Source organism: Brienomyrus brachyistius, chromosome 9 (genome assembly GCF_023856365.1).
Source record: "Brienomyrus brachyistius isolate T26 chromosome 9, BBRACH_0.4, whole genome shotgun sequence".
Taxonomy (NCBI): Eukaryota; Metazoa; Chordata; class Actinopteri; order Osteoglossiformes; family Mormyridae; genus Brienomyrus; species Brienomyrus brachyistius.
Genome location: NC_064541.1, coordinates 12321057 through 12342726, shown reverse-complemented (window position 1 = coordinate 12342726; position 21670 = coordinate 12321057). Strand labels below are relative to the sequence as shown.

General features: G+C 48.4%; 1 protein-coding gene and 1 long non-coding RNA gene across 4 annotated transcripts in view; one reads left to right on the top strand and one right to left on the bottom strand.

The window, feature by feature from the left end:
• Positions 1–21670, bottom strand: part of LOC125749148 (low-density lipoprotein receptor class A domain-containing protein 4-like) — a 61641-nt gene that overhangs the window by 24279 nt on the left and 15692 nt on the right. For all 3 annotated transcript variants that reach the window (XM_049026092.1, XM_049026094.1, XM_049026093.1), the window contains exons 2-3: positions 15785–16371; positions 9201–9341 (exon numbers count right to left, since the gene is read on the bottom strand). In XM_049026092.1, coding sequence (XP_048882049.1) covers positions 9201–9341; positions 15785–15824 — 181 coding nt within the window. In that variant the 5' untranslated portion in view covers positions 15825–16371. The remainder of the gene's footprint in view (positions 1–9200; positions 9342–15784; positions 16372–21670) is intronic.
• On the top strand, positions 13506–19826 carry LOC125749149 (uncharacterized). The gene is made up of 4 exons (XR_007399790.1): positions 13506–13748; positions 14621–14775; positions 15474–15663; positions 19574–19826. It is a non-coding gene; the product is annotated as an uncharacterized LOC125749149 (long non-coding RNA).

The following is a 21670-nucleotide window of genomic DNA, read 5'->3' as shown; positions in this document are numbered from 1 at the left end:
CTGTGCTTGTATTGCCCCCAGAGCCAAGTACTCCTCGACCGAGGCGCCCACGTGAGAAGCCAGATGCTTGCTTCAGTCATGATGATTCATCTGTGCTCAATACGCATCGACCTGTTGCTTCTACTCAACTCAGACAGACCTCGTCTGAGGGAGCATACACATGGCGAACACTTCCCATTATCCAGGGCCCCTACACGCCTCCTTACGCTGTTACTCAGTCTGCCCAGGTGGCTGATTTCAGGTGCTGTTCAGCCAAAGTGCGCCAGCTTGAACCCTTAACCAGAGAAGTGAAAGGGTTTTGCTGAATGTGCCCCTTTCAGAGGATGCCCAACAGCTGACAGGCCAGCAGAAGCAAAACATTAATGGGTATGAGTGCATTTGAAGCTCAGATATATTTTTGTGGCTGACTGGCGCAGGACTCAGAGATCTAATTCAGCACATTTTCAGAGAGAAACATAACATTTTAACACAGTCACTGTGGGTAATTATGTCAGTGTGCTGGACAGAGACCCATGGACAGGAGGAAAAAAAATGCTTGTTTGGCTCACATATCCCACACACACGGGGGGGGGGGACGGACCTATCTGAATGGGGACAAATGGGAAAAACTCTAATTCCGATCACGACACCCTTAATCCCTACCGAGCCCTAACCTTAACCATAAGAAAATACACACACACACACACACACACACACACACACACACACACACACACACACACACACACACACACACACACACACACACACACACACACACACACACACACACACACACACACACACACACCCTGCTGGTCTATAACAGTGACAGGCACCTGCTTGTTTCTTGTTTGTAGGGCGTTTAAAGCCTTGGGACCTTAAAAGCCCGCTTAACGTCCCTAAACTGTTTTCTCTTCAATCACCTTCAAGCCTGTTTGTCACAAAAATTCTGCCACTCCCCCCCCCCCATGGCGTGACAGATTTGCCACGTCCTGGATTTCTCTCTCTAATCCCCGTGCCCCCCCCCACGTCCTCGCTCTTTGTCGGCTCTCCTGTGACTGGGCCGGGAGAGATGGGAGCCGGCAGTCTCAGCGTGTAACGCAGGCTAATGAATGACGGCCCCAGGAGGAAGTTCCTGCAGCGATGAGCACTTTGTCATGCTGAAACGCCATGGCTGCTCCCCATCTGGGGCCATCGTGCGCCTGGCCCCAGCCCTGCCCCAGCCCAGCCCCGCTGCCCACTTCACGTACTCACTGAGCCTTCCCCCCCCATCACCGCTGCCCTGCTGGGATTCCTCTCGGGCTGAGCCGTGATCGCTCACGATGGCATATTGCAGAGGTTCTGCCTTGCTTTCTGCCCTCACCTCAAGCTCTAGGGAACCAGACTGCAGTCCCGCTCTGAGCTGCGCAGACCCAAACCAGACTGCAGTCCCGCTCTGAGCTGCGCAGACCCAAACCAGACTGCAGTCCCGCTCTGAGCTGCGCAGACCCAAACCAGACTGCAGTCCCGCTCTGAGCTGCGCAGACCCAAACCAGGCTGCAGTCCCTCTCTGAGCTGCGCAGACCCAAACCAGGCTGCAGTCCCTCTCTGAGCTGCGCAGACCCAAACCAGGCTGCAGTCCCTCTCTGAGCTGCGCAGACCCAAACCAGACTGCGGCACAGATACATTTTATAAGCCACAGTGGAGCAGAATGATGACGGATTCCGCCATGATGGCTCCCGCCCCTGACTTTACTCCAAAACGATCTATAACCTTCCCTCAACCTGCCGACTAATAAAAACTAATGACACAAGAAGCAAAATATTCCAATATCCCGGCAATATTCCAGCTATGAAGATAAAGGAAACAGCCAGGGAAGCGTCACGTCTTACGCCTGCCCCCCTCCCCCCCATTACTGCTGCCTTCATTAAAGGTGGGGGGGGGGGTGGCTTCATTAGACACTGAGCACAGTGTTGGACTGACCTACTTCCAGCAAAAACACAACAAACAGCCTAGAACAACAAGATCTGACAAAGCCAGACAGGCCTTGACAGACACGCCCCACAGTGCCACTGGGCGTGACACGGGGCCCTTTGTCTGGGGAGGGGGCCCCGGCCTGACCAAAGGATAGCCTGAGTAAGAGATGACAGCCGGTTATCAAACCACGATGGGAGGGAGATTCTAAGCATGTGCACACCTCCCCCCACCCAATAAAGGTGCGACACATGCATCAAGGTAACCAAAGCATGACCAAGGTTTCTGGTGCCTCAACATGGTGGTAAGGCAAAATACCCAGAAAAGAAAGTCTTACTATAGTAAAAAGAAATGAGGTGGGGGGGATCAACTTTCATCCTCGCTGACCATGAAGCTGCCGCGTTCTCTATTCTTTTGCTCTATCACCGGCAGCCTTCTGAGCCGTTCCCATAGAGACTGCTGGCACGCGGTCTCGCCTGGCGGTCTCGCTGCTCCCCGCTCCCCCCACCTCTGCTGCCGCATTCCACCTGATCATTTCATCTGCATGAAGACGGGCTGCCGCGTGGAGCTGGGGGGGTGGCGTGCTCGGACGTCTGCTGTTTCATGCCGCAAACTTTAGTTCCTGGTGTGCTTTTTGGCATCGCTCTACGGCGCCCGGCAGCATCAGCCACTGCAGCGTAAATGCAATATACGCTTGGCCCGAAATCGCAACGCGAGATGCCCCTAAGTGGGGGGGCCTCTCTATCCAACGCCAGATCCACAGCCTCCTGCCTGAAACCTGAGGGCTACCGATGGGGGTGGGGTAGGGGTTGTGTCCTTACCATGTCCTCGACACTACCCCCCTCCCACAGTGACACCCCCTTCCACTCTTTCATCTGGCCACCAGAACCAACAGCTGAGTCATGGGTTCAATGACAATAGCAACAGTGAGAGTGGGACTCCTCCAGGACAGGGGATGATCCATATAGGGAGTGGCGAATCAGCCCCCCCCCCCGCCCCCAAAGCCTGCTGCCATAATGTGGGACATTGATACAGCTGCTGCGGTTGGCTGGGTGACACGAGTGCCTCTTAAGGATCACTAATACATGGCAGTCAACATAAACACAACATGACATCTTCATTAAGTATGCCAAGTCTGTAGAGCAGTGTTTCCCTATCTGGTCCTCAGGGACCCACAGACAGTCCACGTTTTTGCTCCCTCCAAACTCCTGGGAAAAAATGTTGAGTGTCTGGCAGGGAGCAAAAAGTTGGACTGCCTGTGGATCCCCGAGGACCGGACTGGGAAACACTGCTGTAGAATATAGGGTCTTGTAATTGCTATAGAAACCAGCCTCGCCAAATAATGCACTCCAGCCTTGTGCCTTATGCCTGGGATAGGGACCAGTTGCCCTCCCCATGACCCTGCTGAAGATGGATGGATGGATGGACCCTCCATTTTGAAGATGGATGGATGGACGGATGAATGTTTATATGTTGTTACAGGCATGACTGAGCAAACACCGAAACGGAAGGCACTCCTGAGCAGTGGTGTTCGATTGCATGATCCCATTCCATCCCATCATCCTCCTGGGACGGATCATGCATCTTACTGGACGGCACAGCACGCACATGACCAGCTGAGGCTGACCACACGCTCGAGAAGCACAGCGCCACGTCACCAGCACTCTTGCCAAACCTAAAATAGCAGTCAGAAAAAATATATATAAATATACAAATTAAAAAAAGTCCTTTTTATAGGCTAGGGAGAGTGGCCGCTCCATCTGAGTCTCTGGGTTCATTCTCGACACCTCGTCAGTGCCAGGGCGCTGTGCCCAGAGGGACACGTGGCGATGTGGCGGGGGGAGTGGGTGGAGAGGGGGCTGTCAGACTTGTCACGATTACCAACATCCACCTCCGCCTCCTACCATGTTCTACGAATGGGGGCCCCCGTACGGCTGACGTCAGGGCTGCGAGGTGGGTTGTGGGGGGGAAATGGAAGCCGTGAGGACCTACACACTTCCACGGCTCACTGAACAACCTGCTTCAACAATGTCCTGCTGCATTATTAAAGGTGGAAACCGCGGAAATTCAAGCCCTTCATAAGCTGCTCCTGGAGGGTCACTCTGTTCCGAAAAAACAGACCATTTCGGTATCTAGAGGAACAGAACTTTTTTTTTTTTTTGGGGGGGGCAAGAGAAATGACAGTCGGCATTCCCAGTGAGGGGGCACGATTCCCAGTGAGAATGTGACCATCACCCAAACCACTCATTATCTATGCAGCACCAAGGCTGCATGGGAAATTGAGTGCCGAGAAGCAGAAGAGACTGCTGTGTATCACAGTATAAAGATGTTTTGAAAGGTTTGGTGCATCAGCTGATAGGAGTCAAACTAGGGGAAGGTGGTATATGTGAATACTGACATTTGTACAGGGCACGTATTGCTCTGTGAACACTGAAAACAGAACAGAAACGTCTCCACGTCGTCAAAGGGTGACATTCTCATGTGATCAACCCTCCTCTAGGCAGGAAATTGCCTAGTGATGAATAAGCAGCTTAGGATTCCACTTCGCTTTGAATTATCAACATGCATCAACGTGGATAAAAAAAAATGATGCACTAAAAAACTACGCACAAAAACACATTCAACAGCTAAGAAAAGGCCGCTGGCTTCCTCCAGACAGACATCACGCGTTGGAAGTAGCTTCCCTAATTTCCGTCTGCGGCAGATTCCTGACGTTGTGGGGTCTGGTGGTGGATGTCAGGGAGGCCGGGCGGGGGGGGGGGGGCACGTGCGGGGTCCTTTGTTTCCTTGGTTTCCGTTTCCTGGCGCAAATGAAGGCACGTCTCTGTGGGTGCAACGGACCTGCTTTTGAAGTCCACTTCACTTCCCTTTGTCTCCTTTATAGGGTGGGGGTCAGGGACAAAAACAATTCTGCAGCTTGTGAGCCTCGGGTGGCAAGAAACAGACACAGGTCAGGAGCCCCCCACACCCCCCTACCCCAGCAGGGACACCCTAAAGGTCCACACACACACACACACACACACACACACACACACACACACACACACACACACACACACACACACACACACACACACACACACACACACACACACACACAATACAGCAGATGCAAGGTATTGTGGGATGCAAAAGGAAGAAAAAAAAACTGTGGGTGAAAAGGAAAGATGTTCGTCCCTCCCACCCGAGGATGGGTTTCAGGCGGCACGCGATGCCTCCCCTGTACCCGATACCCACGCCTGGGATGAGATAGCGGCACATTGGCAGCGGCGAAGGTTAGACGGCTCCCTTTCAGGGGCAAATGGCCACCAGAGGAAGAAATGAGGGTGCTGTGTGGTGCTGAAGACATCAACGAAAGGGTTTGAGCCACGCGGCGCCCAGAGTCACTAACAGGCCGGGCTGCTGCAGTACAGTCCACCAGAACAGCGCACTCTCTCCTGACCCAAAGACCGTAAAACTGGCTTCAAAGTCTGTCCCAGGCAGCCGACTGAGAAATGAGGCTGAAAGCTTGGAGTTAAATAATAATAAAAAACCCCTCAAGTTATGCAGCCCCACTCAGATGGTCTACTTAAAATAATCCCTTAAACACATGGAAATGAGCGGGGCAGGCGAACACCGAAATCTGCATACCAATGTCCGGCTGGGGAGAGAGGAGCAGCGTGGGGCGATCGGGCGGGCGAGCCCTCCCCCAACCCCAAGCCCAGACCCACAAACAGGTTGTGTAAAGTGCCCCCTCCCCATTCAGGGTGGGGGAAGGTGGCAGTTAGAGGTCACCGCTTCGTGAAAAGCGAGAAGAGGTCCCGGCCAAGTGTCCCACTTCTTAGAGCGACAGGCCTTTTCAATTATAGTGTCGGAGAACGCACTCTTTCTGCCTGTTTGATCTCAGATGTGTGTGTCTGTGTATAGGCGAGGGGGGGGCACCAAACACCCCAACCAGCTGCAACTGGCCCTGCTTCTGGCTCTCTGCACACTCACAGGTTTTCGGGCTAATTACTCTCACGGCGACCAAACACCGTCTTCAATCGCAGGGCGAAGTGCTTAATCCATCTTTACAGAGTCATCGGGGTTGGCGATAAAACGAGAGGAAGCGATGAATAGGTGAAATCCCCAGAAAAATGCGGCGAGTGGGAGTTTGGCTTCTAAGTGCTGTGACTTACGGGCAAAGGAAGGAACAAAAACCCATCTACAATCCTCGACTGCCATAAACATTAAAAAATATGTACATAGGTGAAGAAGTAATAAAACAGTACACCTGAGGGGTGACCAGTACTTATATAAAGTAAGTTTTATGCAAACTCTGTATAATACCACTGCTCACATTAATAGTTGCATTAACATTTTATGTTCTACAAATTGATTATTAGTGTGCCTGTGAATAAAATCCAATCTAAAGTAATTCCCTCCCCCTGCCCTTTCTGTAGTAACATGCTTTTTATAGATCGGACTGATTACGTGGCAACAAACGCTGAAAGTCTGGCTGCCTGTTTATTTCACGTCCATATGAATCTGCCCCACCCCCCCTCCTCCTCCCAACATCACTTTTTTTTTGTCCCAGATTCAGCTCATGTGTCTGAACTGCTGCAGCAGCAACTGAAATTTTACTTTATTTTTGTTTTGCTTCTGCTGGGAAGCGACATTAAAAGGGAAATAGGGATGAAAATGTCTAGGGAGGCAGAGACAAGAGTCGGCAAAGGGGTTAGGGAGTGTGGGCAGCGATATCCCAGAGAAATAAAGTGACAGCCCAACAAGAAGGGGGGGGGGGCTTGGTTGGGGTGGAGAGACAAACCAGGCAGGACCTGCCCCATCTCTCCCGTGCTGAGGGCCCACGGTGCAGCCGTGTCCCAGACACACCACTACCAAGTCACACTCTGTACTAGTGTCCATAGTGTCAATGTGACACATTTTAAAAACATGCTCAGATTACCCATCTGTGCAACTGTCTCATCCGAAAATATCAGAGAGAGAGAGAGAAAGAGAGAGAAAAACATATCGCTTCTGACAGTACTAATGTCCCCCCCCCTCCCCTCCTCCCCCCCCGACTCTGAGGGTATTCAAGTTCGGAACATTTCTATCATAAAGCGGAAACGAAAAACTCAATCCTGCTACGTCTGCTAAAAGACTATGGATGCCGTGTGACGATTAACCACAGCGGCCAGCAGTGTAGGGCGAGGTGCAGCACCAAAACACCAGGCCCACTCACCCCCTCCCAGGCACAACGTCGGCTGGAACTAATCAGAATTGGCTCCGATCGATTAAGCCATCACGCGTCCCGAAAAGCGTCTCTTAGGAGTCTGGGGGTCAGCTGCCACCTCCCCTCCCTCCCCGTATCTGTAATAATGAGGACTTTGTCCATCAGCCCCCACCCCGACTGCACGTCCAACACAGTGATCGCCATTTAATCGGGGGGGGGGGGGGTAGACCCTGACTTCCCTGTTACTTAGCTGCTGTTTCATTGTTTGTCCTGAGAGACCCAGCGCCTCACTCCGGCACACAGCGTCTAGACACTATTCATGATCCATCTGTCTGGCAGAGGCGCAGCCGGGAAGATGGCAAACTCGATTAGAATTGAAACATTTTCACCCCCACCTCCCTGCTTTGCCCTCTCCCGCTCTCCCTCTCCCCCCCCCCCGCCCCCTCCCTTCTGCTCGGGCTCTGCGCCTTACTCCCGCTGCCGGCGAATCAGTATTCCGGCTCTGAAAAATGACAATCGCTCTATGGGTTTTGTCGTAATAGTGCTGCCAGACGCTCTCATTAACATCCGCTCTAGACGGCTAAATATTTTAAAGTACCCGCACTGGTCACAGAAAACCATGCCCTCACGCCCCCCCCCCATGCCGCCCCGCCCCCCTGACCCGCCCCTACAAATGGCATGGGGGACAATTAGGGAGGAGGAAATAAACAGATTTGGAAACATGAAATTAATAAAGAAACAAAGGAAAATAAACACAATTTGCAGCCCTACTTTTGAAATATTACGGAGGGAGAGTGGGGCACGCACACACACACTCACGCACGCTTTACTGACCCATTATAAAGTTACCCCCATGGCGCAAAACTTTCCAAAACAAAAGCCTGAATGCATCAAAGCCATCTGTCACCCAGCGACCAAATCTGATTTTGATTCTTCCCCATCCCATCAATCCTGCTGAGCCTCAGAAGAAAACAGTCAAAGAAAACAGCCACTTTGCTTTTTGGCCACATCACTTCGGAGACAGACCGCTGCCTGCACCCCAGGTGCCGCCGCAAGCGGACCACATCGCACTGACCAGCCTGCATTTCAAGGATAGAGGCCTAAATGTTATCCATGGAACCTGATGAGCACTTATGCACGCATGTGTCTCGGAGGAGAGCAGGATGGGATATGCAAAAACTACAGATTTCCAGTGTATTTATACTTGGGCAAATGGCAAATAAAAGCAACATCATCACTTTGAGCAGCCTCCATTTTCAAAGCAATACAGAGATGGGAAAATAATGCATATATATAGTACATTTAACATGGACAAAACACTGCGGAAGGTCAACTAAGAAGCCGTGAAATTGCTTCTGTTTTGTGCAGAATGACAGACAGTTGACCGAGGTCGGCCATCACCAGCCTGATGGAAGCAGAGAGAATATGACATTCTGTGAAACACCCCCCCACTGCCACCACCAGTTCAAACCCCCCACGGAGAGAAGTGCATCAAGAGGAAACTGCAGCAGTCGTAAGTCCACAACCCAAAGAAGGGTGGGGTTTGTCCTCACAAATAAGGTCGCTCTCGTTACTGAAAACCATGAACAGCAGGAAACCGGGCGGGCGACACACTGAGCTGGGGCCCCTGGGAATGGGACAGGGGCTGGGGGGGTGGGGGGGTACACACATCCCAGAAAGACAGAAACCCGAATCGTCATGGGCCAAATATAATAACAGCAATAGCAAAGAGAACAGAGGAGTATCGCTAACCAGCAAGCACAGGAATACGCAGTAACCAAGGATAGCATCGAGAAGGAACATGCAAGCAAAGGATGGCAGAAGGAGGGACGAAATGACAAAAGGATGGAGGAAGGGAAAGGCAAGTACGACAGGTGATGCCCGAAAACAGAGCCAGACGAGAGTGAAAAAGAACAGAGAAGCTGTGATAAAATGAAGAGTAGGAGAGCAGAAAAGTAGGGATGAATGGCAGAAAAGATTAAAGGAGGAGGTAGAAAAGAAAAAGAGAGTGAGAGAGGGAGAGTGTCTGAAGCTACGAAGGCCACGGCGAGGGGGGGGGGGAAGGGGTACTCACAGCTGAAGATGCTGGGCGGGGGGTGCTGGGTGACCACCGGGCAGTTCTCCTCGTCGCTGTTGTCCCCACAATTATTCAGCTGGTTGCAGATTAAGGAGCCAAGGCGTAAGCAGTTGCCATTGGTGCACTGGAATTTGCACTCTGGGGAGAGAGACCAAGGCCTCCATGACAACCAAACTCACAGCTCGCACCTCACCACCCCAGCAAACCCAAGCCACTCTGACCCAAGCTCTTATCCTCACTGAATTTCTTTACATCATAGTCCTGCCCCCACCCCCACCCTCTTTTCTGTTTTGATCTGATTGTATGAGGTGAGAGATTCGCTTTGGGTCCTGAGCATTCAGACTGACGGATGGTGTGGGCCAGTGGGTAGAGCAATCCAGAAGGACCAGGTTTCACCGCTTCCCGTAAGAGGCCGCACCGTCGTTTCCTGAAGGATGATGCTTAGACTCAATGTAATAAAAAAAATTAGCTATATGACTGGCTGAAGTGTAAAAACTGTAAGATATCCAAGTTGTTTCGGATGGAACCCATGGCTAAATGTCAGAATGATGTTTATGGGTCCAACCAGGCGGCCACTGCGTCTATCAGCCACTGCAAACTAATGCCGTACCACTGAGATCAAGCGAGGACAATGACAAACAAACATATTCCCTGTGCGTCCGACCCACAGCGGGGAGGCCGACTCCTGTTTGCTCCACATCATCACGCAAATCAGCTACCAGCAGACAAAATATAAACGTTCAATTTGTGTTCAGGAGAAAAAAAGGAGGAAAAAACGCCAGCTTCACGTGTGAGAGATTTTCAACATTTTCTTGTCTGACTTTGTTACCAAGTATTAAATGTACAAAACTGAGACCTTCCAAGACTTTTCAGGTGCATACAAATAGAAACAAAAGGAAGAGGGAAAAAAACAGGGTTGACAGACCAGAGCAGAACTTGAAGGAAAAAAATACTACTAAACTACTAAGATGGAGTCTGCGGTGCCTCACGCAAACGTTTCAGTTAATTGCTTATTTAAAGTCATTAATTGGATAGGAAGCCACCCCACCTGGCACTCCAGGAGTGAATAAATGAGCAGATTAAAAAGGTAAGTGGGAGAGTTACTGAGCTGCTCACCCGCGGCTTACAGCGGAGCCACAGCATGGGCACCAGGTGCCGGCTGCACCAGCGGCCCTCCCAGGCACACAGGAAGCCGGGGGCGTGGTGCGAGGTGGGGCAGGGCGGGGAAGCAGCCCTACAGAGACACGGCCAGAGCCCTGACACACAGCACCACTGCAGCGTCGAAGGGCCATGTTATTTTTTGTCTGAAAATATTCCCGAGAGAGAGTCTGTGTACATGGTGACCATCGGTGAGGCCTCAAAGGCAGAGCTTAGTGCTTCCACCTATCTGGTGTTTTCCGTGCCGTGTGGCCAGGCTGGGAAAAATAGCCGAGGTTCAAATTCAAAATGTATTTCCTGCAGGAGGCAATTTCCGCTGATCTGCTGTAAAATCAGGCCGATACTAATAAAAAAAGAAAAGATCCTAATGACAAAGCAGATTTTCTAACCCTCCCCCCCCCCCCACGGCTCCCTGTTGAACAGGAACAGCTTGTGCTTCACTCGTCTAGACAGGCTAGGGGGAGGGAAAAAAAAAAATAGAGATTCGCGTGAAAGGAGAAAACAGCACGTTTAAAGCTTTCACTTCCTCACTCCTGGGCAGCAATTAGCGTGCGCACTCACACCACTGCACCACCCGTCTCACAGACAGCGCCACCCGGAGGAAAAAACAAAAAAAACAGGCCCAGTTTTCAAGATTAGATGGGAGTAAACTAAATGAGAAATGGGGGCTTGACTTTTAATGAGAGAAAGAGGCATGCATTTCCCGCAGACAATCACAGCACGACCCTTCTGGCTTTCAGACAAATGATAATTAAGACATTCCAGTGTTTACAGCCTACGGGGCACCTACAGCGTGCCGTAATGCGGCAACACCTAAAACACTGCAAGCGGCGTCTGGCATCTCCGAGGGTGACGGCTGGAATTCATGTGCCATGTTATTGGCCCCGTCTGGTCCAACCCTATTGGCTGACACGGCTACACCGAGACCCATCTCAACCGCAGGCACAATTAAAAACAAAATGAGCGCGCCCAACCCGCCATTCCGCACAAACTACAGCCACGATGAGAAATGAAGCAGGAGTCACCTGTGAACAGGTATGGCGAAGTGGCCTTGGAGACACCTACACACCACAAGTAACAGCCCGCACCCCAAAGAGGGTGTGACCCCCACCTCACTTGTCCCGAGCGCCCCCACCCCCACTGGCCTGTTCTCAGCGAGTTCCCCCATGCCTCCGCTGCACCAAGCGCCAGTAATGAATGTGCTGCAGATGCACGGACGATGCATGAGGGATCGGGGATATCCTTCCTCTGCTTGCCGCCCCCCCGGCCCCTGGCTCAGCCGGGATAATTAAGCATGTCTGGGATGTGCTGAGGTGGCAGATTTGACGCACTGAGTGGGAGGGAGGGGAGCGGAGCGAGGGAAGCAAGGAGAGACAGCAGGAGAAAGAGGTGTAAGGGGAGAGAGATAGCAAAGTGGATGTTCAAACTGCATCCCCTGCACTGCTGTCTTGCAACAGAGCCTGAATGAGGGGCTCAGTAACCGGGCAACCGTCTGTCAGATGGCTAGTGAGTGGTGGGCCAATGGAAGTCAAAGCCTTTTAAATCTCCTCATACCAAAGGAAATGCAGAGGAGCAAAATCCATTTTACAGAAAGATCAGCAAATGGCTCTTCATTGGCGACTACATTTCAGGTACTTCTACTGGACGATGACAATTTCCAGAAACCTCATCAGAAAATACAATATTTATCATTATCATCATCAACATCATCATCGTGATTGTGTCACTAGAAACTTTTCAATCAAATATTGTCGGTTTATACAGCTAGATTCTTAACCGCAGAAATCCTGTGTTTAGAACCAGTAAAATACCTAAGAAATCTCAAAAGCCAGGATTAAACAAATGGTGTTCCCTGCAGACCCAATTAATACTTAAGAAATGCTTTCCATTTTTTATCAAAAACACAACTTGAAGACAACTGTGATACTATAGTCCAATGCTTAACTCCACCAGCAGGTCAGAAACCGAGAACACCCTGAGATGATGATGTAGGGTCATGCTGTACTGCAGGCTAATGGACACAGCGTAACAAAGGCAGTAAGACAAAAAGAAAAAAAAAAAAAAAAAAAAACCTCTTCATGATCTTAATTTGGATCCATAGGATCTGCCTCTAGGACATTGACAGGCTGTTTCGGGCAAGTAATCTCAGCAAGAAAGTGTTTCCGGGACGTGTCCCGCCTGGCACGTTGTGGAACGACAAGGCCTCTCGCTACAGGGTCTCTGCAGGGCCGTACTGGTTCTCTGGCAGTGCTCCCAGGTACTTCATGGCCTGGGCCGCCACAGCGGACGAAAGGTCACCGACAGGTTTGACTGAGGTGCACATGGGAGTGCTCAGGTTTCAGTCAGCGGCCTACTCCATACGCACCATTCAATGAGCACTGCTAGGATTAAGCACTCACGATGAACCGCGTAACACACCCCGTCACTGCTTACGCTACAGACTTTGAGTCATTTTCCCCAGTTCCTGAAGGGTCGTTCAACACCAAGCAATTAACAAGTAGAAAGACAAAAACCCCAAAACGCAGCCAGACAAACAGAACAAGAAATGAAGACGTTGGCAAAAACAGACACACATAGGCAAACAAAAACAAAAACGTTCAAGGAGAAGCATAGGAAAGCGGGAAAACATTCTAGGAAAGAAAAACAAACCGCGTAAGGTTAACTTTAGGTTAACGCAAAATAAATGTACCCATGGCAGCCGACAACTAAACACCACTCTTCAAAAGGTATAGAGAGCTCATCTGGGCTTTTTCTAGGACGCCAAAGTGTGTTTATATATGACTGAATAACAAGGTCACTCGAGCGGAGCACGTAAAAAATATCTCCATTGAACTGTTCTGAAGGGAAATAACTTGATCCATATAAATGAGGTATTAGCGTGGTATTTAAAGACTAACAGAAGTAGTATGCCAATATGCACTTCTTTCATACATATTTAGCATTCAGGTTAAATGAATTAGAGCTTTTTTTTTTTTTTTTTACAGTGCTGTAGTCAGTAGCGAGGAAAAATTTCATTACGCACACCTTTTCGCAGCACATTGTGTTAGCGGCTTGTCGTGTTGCTCCGTAAGATGGAAAACTAAGACGCCACGCGAAATTCTGCGCGCGAGAATCAGCTCGCGTAATCCTCGCGGTTCCCGCCGCTAGCCGGCTGTCGCAGCCATAGTCTGCAGGCTAATGTAGGTCACGCTAAACTTGCGCTATCACGGTCGGGTGGCCGGGTTTTAAAAGTGCAGGAGGCGAGTAAACAAAACCAAAGCGCAGCCGGGTTCATAAGGGGGCCGGGTCAGGAGGGGAGGGGGGAAACCAAGCCGTGACTCAGCCGCCTCGTCTGCAGGGACACTGCGTCGGCACGTCGCCCGACCTCCGCACCCTCGGCAAGGCGCGGTAAATGATGCTCGTCTCAGAGCCGGCTCTTGTCATCCCTCTCAGCCTAAGGAGTGGCTCTCAGTTAAAAAAAAATAACTGCTCAGAAGCGGCCAGCGTGGCTCCGGCTACTACCTGGCTTCTTTCTCCCTTTAGTGTGTGTATTTCTTAACTCTGTGGGCAGCTCTAGAGGAAAGAGGGAGCGTGGGGAGGTAACGTGCAGGTTGCATCGAAAGGGATTATTCCCCCCCCCCTTTTTTTGTAATTAAAATGCATCTGCTTTACGAAGATAGCTACAATTCACTGCTAGACATTACTAATAAATGGTTTTAGCCTCCTTGAGAGAGAGAGAGTCTGACGATACTGTGCTCCCGTTTTGTATTCAGACCTCCCTTCCTCTATGTCTGCTGCTTACATTCCATTCCGGGGGGGGGGGGGTCAACACAATGCAGGAAAAAAAGACTTTGCCTAGAGAGGGGACAGGGCAGAGCAGGCAGGGGGGAGAGAGACATAATAATAAATAATCATGAAACTGGGGGATTTCAGGGAAGAACATGTTGGGGGGTGGGCCTGTCACGGATGTTTGTCTGACCATCCACTTCTTTATATATTACAAAAGTAGCTTCTTCTAAGTCTGAGTAACATACCCAGAATTAAGATCACAAAGCAGTCATTACAAATGGAGTTTAACTGGCTCATTGTCCTCTGCCTGGCTATCAGACACCTGTAAACCAAAGGCAACACAAATGATACGGCAGAGAGGACTGTGATGGACGCAGCTTAAGTACCATAAGGTTTCCTTCCTTCCCTCTCTGTTCCTCTTTCACCATTCTACTCACTGGTGCGGCATGACTGAAGGTATTTCCCTGATTGAGTTCATCACTGCATCACAGGTAGAGAAGTGGCCTAAACCAGCTCTCCAGCAACCGGTATCTGGGAGGAAATATCAACTCATCCCTGCTGCTTTCCAAGGCCACTTCAGGACAAAGGGGGGAAAGGACACACTCCGATAGAATGGAGGCCGCAGAAGAAGTAATTTCAAATGAAAGTACGTAAGGATACAAGCCAAATACTGACGCCTCAGTCTCTACAGGCAAAGGTACCGAATGGAACAGTTCCTGCATACAATGAAACAGAGCGATGTAAGAGACGCTCGGGCAAGCCGGCCAATTCAGTGGAGCAGCATTGCTCACTCAACACGAACTGCGCAGTAAACAAACACACTCTCTAACCTTGATGGTATCGATTTCTTCCCCCTGTTTACCTACCCATCCTGAATGTGCGGGAGTCATGCCCCTCCTCTACCATTCTAGTGATCAGTCAGGACACCTGGTTCCACATCTTTGAAGAGGGGCATCATGGGAAAAAAGTAATGGAAAGTTGTGAAGTAATGTATAAGATGGCCAATTTTAAAATCAGCAACTCAAAAAGTATTTCCCCTTAAAAAAGTATACTGTTGATATGCAATATGGTAATTATCTTGTTTGTGGTAAGATATGAAGCCCATAAAAATGTTTTTTTTTTTTTTTTGCATTTTTATGGAGCCAAAACATGCACCCATGTATCACATTGTCAAAATTATTTTCCGGCAAAAATAATTACCAGCTAATGTATTATGCAATGCATTTTTAACCAGTAAACAAACTGGGGGTAGGAGCACTCAGCGTTGTAAAGGGGAGCCCATTTACAGTGTTACAAATGTATTAGGAAAAATAGTACATTTAAAATTGGCCTTAATTTCATCAGATTTCGACACAGTTCTATTTTCGAGTTGCGGCTGAAGATTGCAGGAGTTGAAGTATCCTATGAGGAGAACTCAGGCTGTAGGAAACACCAAGCAATTTCGGGGCTCATTGGTGCCCAAACGGCTTCCACTGTAGCACATGCCAACACCAGTCTGCCACCTGAAGGCACCTGGGTACCAGGACGACTAACGGTAAGGCTATACGAGCTCGCAAAATATATACAATGTTAAAAAGGAAATCTGGGTTTAGGCCTGGGATTGATGCTTATTTACAGCAGTAAAGTGATAACCGCTGACATCTCCTGGGGTTTACCTGTGAAAGCATTTGTGGCTGGAAAGTCAGCTTCCTGCATACTGCTGCCCCAGCAAAGCCAGTGATGCCAACGTTAACCAGTCCGTGTGGGTGTGGGCTGCTGGGAGAATCGCGGCCGTCGCCTGCCGTCCATCTCAGCCCCTCAGGACCCCATGGCGCTGTCCGTGGGGGTCCCAGCCAGAAGGGGCGAACTCGCTGTTTGTCAACACTGGGACAGGCTCTCAGGGAAGGGGGGGCAGGGGAGGGAGGGAGGGGGCAGGGGGCGTACAGATGGACAGTACGATGGAGGGTTTCTGACCCAAATGTCACTGATCTCCTGATTTTCAGCCTCAAGACACGTGGTTGGGTGGTGCACGTGTGTGGGTGAGGAGAAAGAGGAGGGGTGGGGGACCAGGAAGAGGGGCTAGAGTTATCCCCCCAGCCAGAAACACCCCGGCCATTGCTGAACGAAGGTCCCAGTGGCCGAAATTGCGGGTGCGGGGCGTCAGCTTTCTCAGTGACGTGCCGGCTTCACTGCAGCTTGGATCGGCATGCCGGCCTGCGTCCCGGATGCAGTAGCTTGAACCGGTGCTGGCAATTAGAAGGAGCTGAGAGGAGAGAGAGAGAGAGAGAGAGAGAGAAAGGAGAGAGAACAAATGAAATGCGGCATCATTCCCAAAGGAACAGGGTCTCTCGATAACCCACGGCCCTTGGGCATTCATACAGAAATGAAGAGACACATGGCACAGGAGAATAGTGCAGGGAAATCCCAGCCCCTCCTCCACCCATCCACCTACTGTGACACCCAAAAAAACAAAGTTTGAAAAAGGCGAAACACGATGACCCTCTTGTTTTTTGTTCAGATGCAAAAAAAAAAAACATGACAGGGCAGCACTTTGAAGTGGGAAGATAAAGAGAGCCGAAGGTGGCGTGTACAGAGAAAAACATTTCCATTTCAAAAGCTGTGTTTGTCTGGGAATAAAGGGAGGTCTGTTCACGAAGATGAACAACACGGCACTAGTTAAAAATACTGAAGATATATATAAAATACAACAGGACAGCACAAAGCACTCTTTGGCAACCAGGCTGACAGGGCCAACAGATTCTAGATGACGGACTTTAATCGGTACTCTTTTATATGCTTTTAGGCATAGGTAGGGGGTAAGCCCGGGTAATAGAATATGGTACAAGTCCATTGGAATTACAAGAACTACGTGTGTGTACAATACAGAGAGTAACGGGCTGTTAATCCTGCGTAGGGGAGGCTCTGGTGAAACTCTTACGATGTACTGCAGCCAAATTCCAAAATGGCGCCAAGGAACCCTTGGTTTTTCTTTGCAACGAAGGCAAAAAGCCATGCGGTTTGAAGCGAAAGCAGCACACCGGATCAGGAAGGATGCAAATCTGCAAAGGATTCTTTCAGACGGGAACCCGTTAAAACATGACAGGCCTGCTAAGGAAAGCTTGCACAAAAAAATCAGAGAATCAGTCGTGGAAGAGATTTTTACAACGAATCAAACACTGTCCATCGCATGCTCAGAGAATGTCTGACTGTACATACTGTGAAGTCTTAACACTGCATGCAGACTTTAAGGCCTGTTTTTCCAGCACTTGTGAATATATTATTAACTCTGCGCGGAACAGTGCACCACCTGGGTGTGCATTCTCTGCTGGTCACTGAACCAGCATAAGATCACTGTCCTTAGCAATGGACTGAATTCTGCACACTTGTGTTGGTCAGAGGAAAAGTGACAACCCAGCAATGTATTACAACCAGCACTTTCTCCCCAGAAGCGCCAGTTGGCCTTATGGTCCTAATTGGGGAAGAAATCCCAGAGTATGGTGCATGTGACTCTCTAAATTTATCCCCACACTACATACTTTACTTCTAATTTTAACATGACCCCCACTGCCTCATAATGAGGATCACACTGCAGAAGTCTTAGCGGGAATTCATGTCTCCGACATGGGCTCCAGTACGTCAGTGAACTGGCCACACCAAACCCTGCACCTGGTCCCAAGTTCAACTGAGCCGCCATCTTTCCTGACAAAGAAAAAATATACAGTACTATGCAAAAAATGTTGGGGTGCTGAAGAAAACTATTCGTAAGATTATCCTGATGTTGATGTAAACCTACGATTTTACATCTGTCAAAGTGAGTTGGCTTAGACATTTGAAAACCCTTCCAAAAGTCAACCCAGCATTTGCAGTAACCATCCAATATACCCATGTATTTCTTGAGTTGAACACAAGCACACTATGTTTAGCTAAGCAGTATCTCATCAAGTTATTTGACTAAGTTAATTAAAGTGAGCCGGTGGTGAAATTTAGTGAATACATGGAATTGCTGTGATGCCCCGGAGGAGGTCTGGGAACTGAGGCGGTGCTCATCTAGTCATCCAACAAGATTTCAGTAACATTTTGGAGAAAATAATTTCTTATTAGTCTTTATTGTTAATTTGCATTTATTCTAATGATATACTGTGTTTCTGAATAAATATACACTTACTACCCAAATAAGATTAGCTTTAAACAAACATTTTCTTTGACTTTTGCATAGTACTGAATTCACACACACACAGGTTTGTAATTATATCTTTGCTCTCCATTCATTTCTATGGGGAAAAAGCTAATCCCACCATGGTGACCTTAACCCCTACCCAGCCCTATCCCTAACCATAAGTAACCTGACAAATTACAAATCTCTCAGCATTTTAGTTTTTTTTCCGCAGATTTTTCTGGGGATCTGAAAAATGGTCCCCCACGATGTCAAAACAACAGGTTTTCATTACATTGTGGGCAATTATAAACATAATCCCCCCCCCCCCACACAAATACAAACTTAAATATTAGCATAATTACATTGTTTTGGTAACAATTCTACCTACATAAATTAAGATTTAAACTACAAGCAGTACAATTATATTATAGATTATACTGCTTTCCGTTCAATGAATGCATTTAATAAAACACAGAAACCATAAATTGAAGTCAGAAAACTTTTAAAAAAATCTCAGTGAACATCTAATTAGGTACAGCATTGATTACAATTTAAAATGTAGTAACAGATAGCAAAGCACTTGTCTCAGAACCTTATATTGATAGCAAATCAGACAAAATAAATACTGCCATAAATCATCTGCCAATATGAAACTGGCATCTCTGTTGATGACATTTCTAAAAGTTTCCACAAAGTCAGAACCAGAGTCAGAGGGATGGGAGGGAAGGCAGAGGAATGTCATCCCGGGTCTGACTGAGTTGTATCACCCTCCTGTCTCAGAGAGAGAGAGAGAGAGAGAGCATTTCTTGGGAAAAGCATGTCATGTTACCCTAGATACCCTGCAAAGTGTGATTCACACAGGTGCACAGTGGCATAGAGAGGTTGAAATATAGAGAGACAAACACGAGAGACAGAAAGAGAGACAGAGAAACAGACCAGACATTAGAGAGAGAGACAGACAACAGAGGAAGAGACACCACCACGAGTCAGAGGCACAGCTCCGTGTCGCAAAGCAGCATTCCACGAACAAGTGGGATTTCATCCAATCAAACAGACAAAGTGCCAGAGAAACCATCTAGGTTATTTCACAGTGAGAGCACCCCCCGCCCCATTCATTTTCAGAACAATGTGATTATTACATAAAAAAATGCTTGAATCAAAGTCCTAATTTAAAAAAAAAATAGAGGAACAACATTCAACTGGCGTGCAGCACTGAAGAGAAAGCAAAACTTTTTTTGGTTGTTCAGTTGTGTTTGGGGATTGACTTATTTGCTGGTACTCTGAATATCTGCCACTTTGTTCTATGCAGAGCCGGAAATGCCAAGAAAAAGTGGAAATTACAGAACGGCAGAGTCAGGAAGACAGATATGTGGGAACAGACCCTTATTTAGAGCTATAACCATCTCATGTTACGGGACGTGAAACAAAACAGCAACAAAAATCTTAACATATATCATTATATTACAGCTTTAATAGCTTCTGGGCATAAACATTTTTCTGAATCTGAACAGAGCCTTGATAAGGCTACAGCAGTCCACTGAGAAGGTTCCACTATCCATTTTTCTTTAGTACAGCCGGTCTCAGCGGTACCGATGCTGTCAGATGGACGGAATGCTCCCATTTCAAAGCACCCCCCCCCCCCTCGCCGTTCACCAGACAGGTCCCTGGACACGGCGCTCCACAGACGGGATTTATACAGAACATGTGAACACCTGTGGGCCTCAAGCAAGGATGTCCATTTAAAACCAATAGGCCTGGCTGTCAGAAAAGAAGGGAAGAGAGAAGAAAAACAAACAAAAATCCCACTGTGATGCCATTCTGTTATCTGCTAAGGACATGGAGAGACCATGGTAATACTCGCATTTATTGAGAGGCTGAATGACTCCATGCTACATTCATGTCTGATGTAAGAAACAGTAAACTCAAAACAAATGCAAGTTAAGAGTTTTCTGTACGAGTTACTCTGCTCAATAGATTCCCATGAATTTTAAAGTTATCCTGAGGATTAAAAACGTTCTTTTTTTTTTTGTAATACATATTGGTTTCACTTTCGTAGTGAATAAAAAGGACATTAAATGCCCATTGGGGCAGGCCAATGTAACTGCATCCTTCCGTAAACAGTTGCGAGTCTGAGGAAGTTCCGTAACCTTAGGAACGCACCATCAGCATCTGGTGTTAATATGGTGTGAGGATGGGGGGGGGGGGGGGCAGAAAAGAGGATCGATGAGGGGGATAATTCCACAGCGTGGCAGCTAAACGGGATGCCGGGAAGAGAGACTCCTTTCACATGCCAAGTGGCTCTGATAGAGACAGTGGACAGGCAGAAAGTGGAAGAGTGGACAAGGAGAGGCCTACTGTGGGATGCACTCCTTATAAAAGGTTTACAGGAAAGGGCCTTATTCTTGTTATTTGTATTAATAAGATATATATATATTTTTTTTACAAAACAGTGGTTTTATAAATACACAGAGGACACACAAGCTGTGCTTATAAATGATCAGTAGGAACCGAGCAGGGGACAGAAGATCCCTCACAAAACACAGGCGTGGAGCGGCCTAACAAGTACACTCCGTACTGCCAAGGCACCTAGGAGGACAAATATTTATGTAAAGGGGGGGGGAGAAAAAAAATCCATCTCATCTGAAGGAGAGTGCCATGACGAGAAGAAACAGAGCGGCCTCTCTTCCAAGAGAGAGAGAGAGTGAGAGAGAGAGGGAGGGAGAGAAGGAGGTGAACGTGGATAGAAAAATGAATTCGCAGACAAATATTCTGGGGTAGTCAGGTATTGAATACACAAAGTCTGAAAGATATAGCGGCTTTGTGGTCTGTGCAGAAAGCTTAGATAAACACCCCCGACCCCCCCCCCCACCCCCCGCTCACACACACCAGGCACATGTTTTCATTTGACTTTACAGGGTGTGGGTGCCTGAAAGTTTAGGGGTCACCAGGGAACATTCCAGAATCATGAATTATTTCTGTGATATTTCCTGTAGAATATCACAAGCAAATTGCAAAGCAATACATATGTATGGCAAAGGTCTTCTCTCACGTACGCACCTTGGGCATTGTTTCACGGGTTAGTCTCCACCTGCTCATAGAAGTGTGCACATTTCTGACCAATGACCGTGAAGGCCAGGCAACATCCAGCAGACATCACAAGGCATGCGTAAATGGACAATTAGGGAAGAATCATACATTTATTCTTATTTTAGCTTTGCATAATGGAATTTCAGGGCCATCATCCATTTGTCTACTTTCCTCCACTGCTTAATGTTGCTTAACAGTGAAATCAACTCCAGTGTTGTTTACTTGTGAATGCAATACACTCATACATAAATTATTATACTTATTGTTGAGTAAGAATTAATTATGAGAGACACTTGAGGGTGAAAGATTGAAAAGCAGC